The following is a 13,132-nucleotide window of genomic DNA, read 5'->3' as shown; positions in this document are numbered from 1 at the left end:
AAACATCCTTAAGGTTTGGGTTTGGACTTACAGCAAACCACTTCCGAATATTTTACATTGCAACATTAATGCAATGTAATGATAATCATGACATTGCACCGCTATGCATCATCTTTGTTGATGATGATGCAAAATTGTGTAGCGTTGGTGATTGTTCGGATGACAAATGTCTTCACAGAGATAACTTAAAAAAAAAGGTTTGAAGCAATAGACAGAGAAGTGGGTTTAAAATTAAATTTGGAGAAATTTAAATATTCGATTTGGTAGTAAAATATGATTAGGTGGTTTAAAAAACCGAATGAAAACGAGATGATTCTGATTTTATTGTCGGATATTATATTTAGCAATTGATATAGTATTGTGAATCAACTGATACATGATATATAATGTTATTAATGACAGTTAAAACACCATATGCTTTTTCTAAAAATAACTGCGCAGTGTTTCGAAAATAGTTGAAATAATAATTAATTAATGATTAACTCTTAGAAATTCCATTATTGTTATTAAAATTAAATCCATAATGTACAAGTAAAATCGCTGAAGTCTTACCTTTTGTCCTTCAACTCCAGGAGGGCCTACAGCACCTTGAATTCCTTGTTCGCCCTAAAATAAAATAATTTATTTGTTCGTAACAAGTAGATTACAGAATGTTTTTAAATAATTTAATTTCACACAGGTGTATGTTTAATGTTTCGTAATTCTGTTTCATAAAAATACATGTTACGTGTGTATATTATTGTGTACTATTTTATGTAACGTGTTTTAATATGTCATGTACAGTTCTTGTTACCTTCCAGCTCCTTTTTTTTTTTTATAAGTCAACAATAAAACTTAATCTCCAAATCAGTATGATTTATAACCATTATACTGAAGTTGTCAGAACTGCAAAGCAGGAAATAAATTTTGAAAGAAGTTAAAAAAAATAAAGAAAAAGTCGTTTATTTAAGCATAAAACACTTCACTCTTCTGACCATGAAATTTCGTCATAAGACCACCCGGGATGTCACGTAGTACGACCTTGTTATATTATTACGATATTTCCCGTTTTCGGTCAGCTCAAGGTAAATGAATTGAACCAGCAAGGAATACGATGAAGCCATCATGACTTATTGAAACTTTACAACCCACGTTCTGCACCACGAACACAAACAAGGATGGCGGCACAGATTATTATAAGCCAGGATAAAACAGCTGATGTTATCAAAGCGTTCCGATGACATCTGCGCGTCTTAATCATCGTTATAACTGTGAAGATAGTCTGTCGTTAACCATTCACTTTATCGCTGCCTGCGTGAATGATTGGCAGGTTTATATTATGCATCATTGAGCTTCTAGTATACGATGCTTCAGGGCTGAGAATAGCACTTTGGAATCAGTCGTAGGAACAGTGGAAGGTCACTACTAACTGTACGCTCGTTGAAATTAAATATCCGTCAAAACAAAAATTAAACGTCAATGCTTTGCTTGTTTGTTAATATCCACTTATAAATTCAAAACAAGTAATACTGTTATAAGCAACATGGCCTTCAAGGCAAAACAGTACCGATAAAGGTCACATATTTCAATCCTTTTGGTCAAAATTTAGGAATATAATTTTATATTGTTTAAGGTCTCAACTTAATTTTGGCTCAACTAGATCAAAATAAAGGGAGGTGAGTATATTAAATAATCAAATTTATACAGTATTATGAAAATAGGATAGTTGTGTTACGTTGGATGACATTTCATAAACTACTGTCACTTTATTATAGTAACATAAACAGTATATGGATACATACCGGTGGACCAGATGGGCCTATATTTCCTGGAGGTCCAGGTGGGCCCTCAACCTTTGGAGGAAAAAAATACAATTAGAAAAGAGATCTGGAATAAGGCAACCGGAAAATCTTATTACATCTCTAAAGGAAAGACTTATAAAAACTAATAAAATATGCATGGGATAAATACTTTTGTCCATACACACTGCTACACATATATTGATACTGCTAACCATTTATATTGCTAGCTCATATTATAAAACATTAAACTTGGTTTTCTCTTTATTGGCTCAATTCTTTACATTTCTACGGATAGAAATAGATCGAAATGTACACTACTTTGTATATTTTTACAAATTTAAATATAAAACAAGGAAAAATAGAAGAAATGATATGCAAATTATTTGACATTGTGTGAGATGACACTAGAAATAAACATCGAAATAAATATATAATACGGGAGTTTGACAAAATTAATCAGACTTTAATTTCCCTTAAGTAATGCATGCTTTTATTCTTAAAATAAATAAAAGTAAAATCATTGTAAACCTTTTACTTTAATGAGATTAATCCTGATAAGCTAAATATCAGCGTGTTGACTGAAAATGAGAAAGAAAAGTGCGAATAGGTTGCAACCCCTAATATCATGTCCATTGTGTTAATTTAAGATGAGTCGAAAAATTAACTCCTGGAGCTGTAGAAATGACTAATTATGTAAAAGAAAATGTCAGGAGTATCGTCCTGAAGAATGTTTTGTAGTAAACTAATTGCAAATTAAAAAATAATTGCATGGGGAGGTTATAAAGGAAAACTATTCCCGTATGAATAAATGTATCCTACTTGTTATAAAATATAAACGATTATAAGAAGCGAACAGTATACGAGGGTAGTCTGAAAAGTTCTCGGCCTGGACCATAGATGGCAACACTATTGCAAGAATTTTTATTTCTAAGTTGGTACATCTGTCAGAAGCATCCATGCGAAATTGCAAGTCATTCTATCAAGTACGAGTATTTCTTCAAAGATTCTGAAGTTTGTCTGGCTATCAGAGACCAAAAGCGTCAACTAGACTACTGCAAATATATTTAATTTGCAGAGACAAAATTTTTTCCTTGACTTTAATTGTAATATAACGGTGATGTGTCCATACATATTTTGCATCAACATAGAGTGGTCGAATCAATGAACACAACAAACAATAGGCCATCTGAATATTTAACCCAACCCCGATATATTAATAATTTTCAGCAGCAAGATGTAAGAAAGCCGGAAATGGAATAGTAATATTTAATACATATTATTTTACTAATGTTAGTACGAAATTTGCCGGCCTGGTTGGCCGCGTGGTTAGCGTATCCGCTCTCCAGCCAAGAGGCTGCGAGTTCGAATCCCACTGTGGGCATGGATGTTTGTGATTGTCTTCCACCTTCATACATTCATTCATTCATCTAAGTATAGATACACTCTGCCATGTGGATTGGGTCACCATGGGAATAGTAGACCCAATAGGCTGTTCATCATCACTACAAAATTTACATTTAGAATCACCACTATTTTGAATAATTGTAGTGATATAATATATCATTCAGTATATTATATTGAATGATATATATATACAAAACAAATTTCAATCTATTCCAGATGATCTTAAGATTAAAGGCAAACTTTGTTCAAAAGAGGTGAGTCATTAGAAAGAAAAAATAGTGGTTATGGTTAAACATGAAGTACTTACAGGAACACCTTCGCTAGAGCCTGGGAGTCCCCGTGGTCCCCTTGATCCTGTTATGCCCTTTCCAAAAGAAAAAAAAATATTCATTATTACCATGTCTATCGGTTCAATTAGATATTCTAAAACAACTATTCAAACAACTTATACTGATGGACTGAAACTTATTTTATTTTATTTTTTTAACGCGTGAAAAAGCTGATACGTCACTGACTAGTAGTTTCTAGTTTCACCCTACAGTAGGTTGTGCTGCATTCGGTCAGCCCCAAAGAAAAAGGAAAAAAAAAAACCACTAGAAAAATTTCCAAAAATCTTTTCCTAATTAAAATTTATTATTTTTTTATTTAGGTTGTCTTGTGTCTTCTATTTCTATACTACTTATGAATTAGCGGTCACATAAGGTGGGAATACTCTATAGCTCTTGGGAATCACGGCCGCTGTGAACAGAAGACGAACGAAGTAGTGCTCGGGCGGATCGAGCGATACTTCGTTTGTCCGAGCAGGAGCAGAGGAGATCACGGGTTTCATGTATTGACGATCATTGCAGGTGCTCAGTCATAGGTCGTATGCGATGCGTGCGTGGTGTGTATTCTCAAATCGTCTACTTAACCCCCCCCCCCCCCAAGATTAAATCCTGAGTACGCCACTGGTGTGCAGCACACAGTTTAAAATGTCTTAGAGGAACACAAGAAGCAAAGAGTAATGGCAATGTTTCTGTGGAAGATGTGAGCCGGATGGAAATTCATACTCGTCCGAAAAATGTGTCTGTTGGCGTGAGCACACAGTTAAGCGCTGGGCCAAATGCGTTAAGAGTGTGAAACTTCCTTCTCCATGGCAGCTCGCACAAGGGATGCAAATTGCAACATTTATTGGACTTCCCCATCTCGCTCATAGCCAGGACTAGCACTCTCTGACCCCCCCCCCCCACCTAGCTAGGACTAGCACTCTTTCTGACCACCACCACCTGTTTGATCCTCTGAGCGGTACACTCCGAGGACGCCATATTGTGGAATCTAGGATCTAGGAAAATATAAATACATTATATTTTCTAAGTCATATCACAAACGATGGCAGGAACGAATAATAGAGAAACACTGAATTAAGAATTTTCATGTTTAATTGCTAATCAGCTATACGTAGAAGTGGTTAGCATATTCGCAAAGATGGTTTTTAAGCGGAAATTGGGAATACGGTCCATTGTCGTCAACAGCCGTGTGAAGACTTCAGGTTCACGTTTAGGTTTGTAAAAATACGAAGGTCGCACGAAATCAGACACTCATTCTCGATTTCAGTGTCAGTTCACCTGGCGATGAACCTTCGTGTAACAGTACCCAAAGTGCAGGAGATGGAATATATTCTGTAGGATGGGAAGTATTCATATGACATGGATTGGGCCTACTGATATCTTTGACAATAAAATTTACCGAGCAATAAAACAATATTTAGTCATGCCATATTATTAATATCATGCCATAATGCATTTCTTTCCTGGAGGTCAATGCCTTGACTCATTTGTTTCAAATATATCTTTAAGTAATTTGCTGTTAGTTGGTTGCTTATTCCAAAACAATTAAGGATATTAGTTAGGTGGCTGTGTTACGCCTATAAACTGCGAGCACGCATATCTTTCTCTCTCTCTATTTGTGTTCACAGCCATGTTTTTTGGGGGGAGGGAGGGAGGGAGGGGGGGATAAACTGTTTCAGAAATTAATGCCTCCACTAATGCACACGAGAAACATTTATATATAGTGATAGATCCTCTTAGTCAAATCCAGATATTTTTAATGAGAATCGGTTGTTTTAACTGCACTACAGAGGCGTTGTAAATTGAAAAAAAAAAAAGTTCCTCAAATCTCTTAATGAAAGATCCGAAAGCATTATTATCACTATAGAACCGACTTTAAATTATATTTCGGATGCTGCAAAATCCTTTCTTTTTTTAGAACATATGATCTGTTACCGTGTCTTGTAGTAGGCCGTAATTTATATAGCCAAGTTTTACATCGAAATGATGAATCCTGAAAATGAGTTTTCGAAACTGTTTACAAGTAAAAACACATTATTTTAATCCGACTACGTTTCGGGTTATTCTAACACCGTCCTGATTCATTTAAGTAAATTAATCGCAAATTGATTCTAACATATCTATACGTGTGGAGTGTTTCACAAGAAAACAAATTAAATAAACCGAACATCTAAATTGGATAAAGGAGTTCAAGTTCCATCATCCCTTTAATTACTGTATTATGATTTTCCGGACACTTAAGTCATTCTTCGTTGGCGAACAGGTGTCCACCATATACACGTCAAACAACAATATCTTACAAGATAACGAAGAGAGAATTCGTTCTAATTTTTCAATCAGGCAGTATATGAATATAAAATATATTCATATTTTCATAGCAATTTAATCATCTAATATTTAAATCTGCATCTATCGTATGTAAATAAAGATAACAAAATGAGAAAAGAAAGATAAAGTGTAATTATATAAATATTACTTATACTCACTGGCGGTCCAGGTTCGCCACGCGTACCAGGTTCTCCTTGTTCGCCTTTCGGTCCCTAAAAATATTATTATAGCATTTATTTGAAAACTTTTAGTTGTATGTTACATATTTAAAAAGCAAATAAATGCGTTGAATACGATGGAAACACTATAGAAAACTAATGTCTTTGATTTTTATTTATATTTAAAGCATATTTTAGCATGTTTTAAAACTGTTTTATTAATATTTGAAAACCATACCTCAATTACATAAAATGTTTTTATCTTTTTATCTATAACCCGAATGATATGCAATAATTAAGCGAGAGCTTCATCTTTAATAGCAATTGAATCCAAGTGAGCAACACAAGATAATAAAGATATATATTATCTGATTTTTGAGAGAAATATGAAGAACATACCAGTTTTCCAGGGGTTCCAGGAAATCCAAATTCTCCCCTTTCTCCTGGAGGTCCCTAAAATGAAGAAATAGTCATCTAATACATATTGAACAAAAACAAACAACACCTTAGATGATAATATTAACAGAATGTTAAGAACATGAGAAGGACATACCAATGGTCCATCCGTCCCAGGTAGTCCGGGTAGCCCGGCAGGCCCTTGCAATCCCTATAAAAAGTTTCAAAATCATTTTTATATACATAATGTATTTTCTGAGCTGCATTAATTTTCCAGTTTCCAAAATGTAACATTAGGAAATGGAGGATAGCCTTACTTTCCAGGAGTATAAATAATAGAAAGAATAAGATAAACATTACTTAAATAGGAAAAAAAGAGCACTTACCGCTGGTCCTTGCGTACCGGGTTCTCCCTTTGGACCCGGAACTCCAGGCCATCCTTGAATACCTCGTTCACCTCTTGGACCTGGAGGTCCAGCCGGTCCCGGAAGGCCCTAGAACAGTTCAGTTTTAATATACTAAATCATGTAATATTACAACAGAATTGAGAAATGCAATTTCTTCCCCAGTGGGAATGATTCACGATGTCAATTTCCATTGAATTCAATATTGGATTAAAGTATTAGCTGTAACTATATTTATGTGTGATTATATTATGATAATCGGAGTTTTTTTAAAGCATTCGTTTATGTTTGTTTTTCGTTTATTTCAGTCCAGATAACTTACGTCTGTCCCGTTGAATCCAGGAGTTCCAGGAGGACACACCTGACACTCAGGAGCAGGTTTTAGTCTTTTTGCCTATAATAAGAATAAAGTGATTAGTCTGGATCGTGCTGTAGAGATTTTCGGCACATTTATTATTTACACTAAACTTACAATAAAATTCATATTTCTATAGCAACATACAAAGTCTGGCTATAAAGTGATGCGACTGATTTTACTAACGTATTGTAGGGGGGAGTAGGATTGTTGTATGGCTGTGATGTTTCGAGTGGTAACAGAAATACTAACATGTTAATTGAATAAATCTATGACTAACTAGAGTGAAAAGGAGTACGTTCCTTGTTAAAATACCTGTTTGTTATTTAGAAAAAAATAATTATTTTTTCTTCATCAGACATCAAAAGAAAGGATTATATTTAATCCTTTCTTTTAGCTTCCTGTATTCACCCAAGTAATAATTTTTGCAGTTCCAGTGCTGAGGTTACCTCAAAAGGTAGTGTCATAAACAATCGTAAGCGATTTCGTTCTTTTTATTTAATATAATTCTTCTACTTTTCAATTCGATAATTTTTAAAATATTTTTTCTAATATTCCTGTGAATAGTTTAGGTCAGTGGTTCCCAAAGTTTTTTCGGTTTACGGAGCCCTTAATGTATCAGGATTTTTCCACGGCGAACAAAGTCAGAACATAGGCCTAACCTAACAGTTTCATGATAGTTTTGATGCTCTCAACACTTCATTATTTGATGATGTTTTAGGATAGCTAATTAATTTTATCATCACTACAATCCTGTAAATATTTGACGTATTTATAACAGTATTTTATAATAAAGAGAAACCGTTTCAGTTCTCCTTATTTTAATTAAATAATTAATTACATATTAATTAATTAAAATCGTTAAGGAAATGGGTTTTGTTTTGTTGAAAGCGCTGGTATATGAAAATAGTGAGTGTTATATATTTAGGAAGCGTTAATTTCTGTTTCTATCATATTAATTAAAGAAATCTGTTTAACGAAGTACATAAACATCCCTTAACTTTAATCGACTTATGATCGTTTTAAGTTTAAGGGTTTCGATATCCTTGCGGAATTTTCATGCTTATTGAAGATTACTGAGATTCTCACATTTGAAGATGTCTTGAAACTAAAATAAACACACTATATTAGGGAGGGACGAAATAACCATGACGGAAGTTGCATGAAGAGTACGCAATCTCTGAAATATGTGATATAGTTGGTTATATGGTGAACTGCCAAAACACTAGCTTCATTAGAATCTAGAATTTAATAATTAATTATTAGCTCTAAGTAGAAAACTTAATCGAAACTACACACATACACACACACTTACCGGCAGTTCAGGGCATGTTTCTCTTTCTGATCTTGTTGGGTCGCAAGTCATAATCATCCACTGCAAATCCAGCTAAAAACAAATGAATTAATATTATGAGACAGACATTTCTCATTAATATTATCATCAAACATAAATTTATAAGACAATATAATAATATATTAAGCATACGTGTTCAATTTAGAAACATAGTATTAAATAATTTTTAAACGCTTTCGTCCGACTTACTGGAACAGAACTATCGTTATCTTCATATTTGGCGATCCCTATTCCTCCATTTACATCAATCGGTCTCCGTGGTTCCAAGGCTAGCGTAGACTGCTTTATGCAATCTATATAAAGCGTGACTCTGTCCTGGAATACGCTGAGATCAATCTTATGCCACTGTTTATCATCCAGCTAAGCAGTGAAAATAATAGTAATAAATAAGCGTGCTGTACTAAATTATGTGAATATAGAACAAATATAAAAATTGTTTTATTTATAATGTAAAATAGTTTTGTATGATCTAATGATATAAATCTAACTTGAAATTCAATTATACTACTTGGATCTACTTGAAAATAAAGAGCACTTACGGAAAATAATATTCGTAAATTGTTTAAAGAATATATATGCGACTCCCATTAATAAAAGGTTGAAATAACCATATTATTATAAACTAATAAAAACTAAAATAAAACAAGAAATTTAATTGAGACTTAAATGTTGAAAAAACAGGGTGTTTTCTCTTGGAAATTCAATTTTTTATCGCGAAAAAACAGGAAAATTAGTCAGAAGAACATGAGCAATTAACATACATTTTATTTTGGCCTCTTAGCCTGAGTTGCTTCTGCTATAATTCCAATAACACTCACAGGTATTAATATGTTGAAGCCTGGTAAATAACTAATACCATCCTATCACCTAAAAGCAATGAAAAGAATACGAAGATAGCTATGAAAAGCATCTCCTAAGCGTATTTTAGCTGAAACCACAGCACTCTGATGGTCGCAAAAGTAGATAGAGATTATAGAGAATAATACACAGCGTTTTTAATTAAGTATTTAATATGATAGTATTATTTAGCTTAAAAACCTTGTTGATCTACAAATCATTAAACAACCATCTTTCACATGTGCCATCTCAATCGTTGAGTATACTTCTGTGGTGTGTTTAACGAGAGATGAACAAGAATGCATTAAATAATTGTCGCCATGTGTGCCTAATGCCAACTAGTATTTATTCGTATGTGTTCAGGTGAGTTCTGTAGCAAATGTACTGAGCCTCAGGGTTTAAAAATTTGAGTTTCGTCTGGAATTTTTTCCTCTTGGAAGAAACCTGAACCTTTTGTAACGACAAAGATCGACCCAGCTCTCGAATCCACTGAAAAAAAGGGCAAATGCTTTTCCAGTGTTCATTAACATACACCCTATCTTATCTTTCTTCTACAAGCATCTTGAAAGTTATATGAAAGTTATTAGACTATGTCTGCACTTCATATATATATATTTTTTTTTTTAAATAGAATCTGAAATTAGAAGCATCCCCCTCATCAAGAAAGTAACTGTTTTCTGATGTGACTATTGATGATCCTTCAACCCGGAAGTGTGGACAGTTAAAGAGGAAAGGGTGTAGTATTGTATTTAAGATGATTTAAGATGGGAGAAAAAATACATACAAACACATTCATATCATTAGTACACATCACAATCTCTCTCTCTCTCTTTTTCCCCTCCTATCTTTTTCATCTTTTCCCAATCTGGATTTAAAAATATGCTCGCCTTTCGGTTCCACAATCTCATCTGAATACCAGGTTTTCTTCATACTCAAGTAAGGTACTGAACCACTCCGCACAACATTTCAAATAAATTTCTGATATCCTTAAAATGAAGTCGCTTCAACTAAAATGTTTAGAATTTAGCCTTACTGTTTTAACTAGAAAGAAATGTTAACCAACGTACTTTTTTTGCTATGGAAAAAAACTATACCAACTCTTCGGAGGAAAGAAGAAAAAAAATTCGATAAAAGATTTACAAGGATGATAAAATAAATGTGTGGCGTAGTCGCCAGTAAAAACATACAAACAAGATGGTATGAAACGAGATACATCCAAAGTGGCATCGTTGCTAGTGATAGTCATATGAAGCAGGGTGTGACTGACAGTGACAAATATTTCTCAGGCGGTTTTTGCCTTGTAAGAGGAGAATGATTTATCACTATTTAACTTGGTGGACTCTTAAATGATAAACCCTCTTTGCTATGAATCAAAATGTCTGTGAATTGTAATGAAAGTTATAAATTCTAAACTGTGAAAACAAATAAATAAAATAGAGAGAGAGAGAGAGAGAGAGAGAGAGAGAATTTTATTATTTGTTTCGTCAATTTCAAGTAAAACTAACGAAAACATCACATATAATAGCTGATTAAAGACTAAATTTAATTCTATTAAAACATACATTTAATCGTTAGCTAGCTGAAGGTATTTTTATTTTAATTTTCATACCATTCTTACAGCTTTATACACAAACAACACGATACTTACATCGACGTCATTGAACTTTGAAGGTTGAATTTTCCCATCAATATCCAGTGTATGCATTTCAAGTCTTTGTTTACGAGGATGAAGAACTACTGCAAATTGGAGTTTTCCTAACAAATCACTGATTCTAATCAGGGACCATGGCTCTTTGCGACCGTTTCGTTTACGGAATGTTGCAATAAAAGAAAATTCTTCAGGCAATCCTAAAGGAAATATCGCCCTAATAAAAGAGAAAAGCAATCCATATAAAAAAAATCGACATTGATTAAAGGCGTTATTTATTGAATTACACACACACACACACAATCACGAATATATCACGTGAAAAATGAAAATACATTGCATTTAACTTGCTTTCTTGATAAGTATATCTAAATGTACAAGAGATATATTAAGAACAAATGGTTCCCGAATGATACTAAAATATACTCGTGCTCAGATTAGAAACAACAGTTTTTTGGGATGCCGCAGTTATTGTATTTCATGGGCAAGACAAGGTTGGATTATCAAATGTGGTCGGAGCATCAAAGGATTTCTATAATGTCATAGTACACCTTCAGGGCAAGTGGTGTTACTTACCAATGAACCCGTGCAGTAACTGGCTCGGTTTTTGAATACGAGAAACAGACATTTGCAGGCACATGTTTATGTTCACCCTGAAGGTCTTTAACGGGTCATTAAAAGCACGCCAACTCTGCGTCATTCGCCTCTCTTTCAAACGAATGAAGCGAAGCTGGCCTTCTTTTTTGTTGTTATGAGCAGTCAAGCCCTAGGTGTTCCTAGATCAAAGAAGCCGAATGTCCGTTATCAAAGGATAACGGACACTCACGTTCCATTTTTAGGATAATCCCAGTTGCAGTTTCTGTTAAAGAAAATTAATTACTCAGGAGTGGTTTCAGATCTGGAGAAGAAGAAGAAGAAGGAGGAAGATGGAGGAAGAACGATCCTGCAAAAAAGTGGAATCTCGTGCATCTGCACAGTTGTAAGTGTAAATTTTTTTTTGTTATTTTTTTTCTAATCAAGGCATGAAGATTTAAAAATTTTTTAAATCTTCATGCTTATTCAATCAAAACTGTTAATTCAATCAAATCAAATAATTTCCACTTATTTTCAGTTATAAATATCCTTTAATGGTTATATATATATCCGAGATTAAATATCACAGAATTAAGTCATCGTAATAGCGTACTTCAACGAAGAAAGAAGAACATGCCATTATTTTCACCGATCATTATATTTATATTGTTGCTAATAATCAGATAACAAACTTCGCATGTAAACCAGACAGATTCAATACTGCATTTGCTCAAAAACACAGATCGCTGCTTCAACGAACAGGCGTGCTATAAAAAAGTGTCCGGTGAATCACTCCAATCAAAAAAACACAGCAATTTATTCAACGTATAATGAATGATTGGTTCCTTCCTGCAGTGGATCCAAATTAATAATGAAAAAGGATAATTTTTGAATACTCATTGTATTCAAAACCGTTCAAATGGGGGAACTCCACCAACTTTATTCGATTTGTTCACCAGAAAAACCGACACACTGCTCTACTTCTCGTGGTGATTCGATACATCTACATATTCTTATCGCGCGCAAGATCAGTGAACCGACACTAGAATGATAATAAGGATATCCATCATCCGTGAGAAACTAGAACTAATGGAGCACTGTGCGGCTGGATAATTACCTACAAGACTTGGATAAAATCTGATAATGATGATTTAGCATGATGAATGATTCTTTGATCTGATGAAAGCATACCTCTACACTGGACAGAAGATTTGATGACTAGACTCCAAATTCTTAGATACCTGTCTCAGACGGAGGTAGCAGGAGGTTCGTCTGTTTTGCGGGAAGAAAATATCCCAAAACAGTCGAACTAGTAAGAAAATAACATGAAACTACAAATTGATTTTTTTTCTTTAGATTCGATTGAACCATGATATCGTGAGATTAATCAGGCAATATTCTGACTTCACCAAGGCAGGATTTAGTTCATTATTTATTCTCTGAAATAACGGATATATCAGTTCAGAGCAAATATAGAAATCATGGGAAATACTTATAAAAGATGCATTTTTCAATATCATCAAATGTTTTTTCGACCCAATATACTATTGGAGTGAAAGGATTAGAAG

The 13,132-nt window shown here is 33.8% G+C and overlaps 1 protein-coding gene across 2 annotated transcripts in view; it reads right to left on the bottom strand.

Moving 5' to 3' along the window:
* Positions 1-13,132, bottom strand: part of LOC150107499 (uncharacterized) — a 181,935-nt gene that overhangs the window by 80,618 nt on the left and 88,185 nt on the right. For both annotated transcript variants that reach the window (XM_090391919.1, XM_090391918.1), the window contains exons 5-15: positions 10,992-11,208; positions 8,696-8,866; positions 8,468-8,539; positions 7,120-7,191; positions 6,780-6,887; positions 6,551-6,604; positions 6,397-6,450; positions 5,998-6,051; positions 3,493-3,549; positions 1,782-1,832; positions 553-606 (exon numbers count right to left, since the gene is read on the bottom strand). In XM_090391919.1, the coding sequence (XP_090248045.1) occupies positions 553-606; positions 1,782-1,832; positions 3,493-3,549; positions 5,998-6,051; positions 6,397-6,450; positions 6,551-6,604; positions 6,780-6,887; positions 7,120-7,191; positions 8,468-8,539; positions 8,696-8,866; positions 10,992-11,208 (964 nt within the window). The remainder of the gene's footprint in view (positions 1-552; positions 607-1,781; positions 1,833-3,492; positions 3,550-5,997; positions 6,052-6,396; positions 6,451-6,550; positions 6,605-6,779; positions 6,888-7,119; positions 7,192-8,467; positions 8,540-8,695; positions 8,867-10,991; positions 11,209-13,132) is intronic.

Source organism: Typopeltis vanoorti, chromosome 4 (genome assembly GCF_054136105.1).
Source record: "Typopeltis vanoorti isolate ZY-2024b chromosome 4, IOZ_Tvanoo_1.0, whole genome shotgun sequence".
NCBI lineage: Eukaryota > Metazoa > Arthropoda > Arachnida > Uropygi > Thelyphonidae > Typopeltis > Typopeltis vanoorti.
This window is presented reverse-complemented; position numbering and strand designations above follow the sequence as displayed.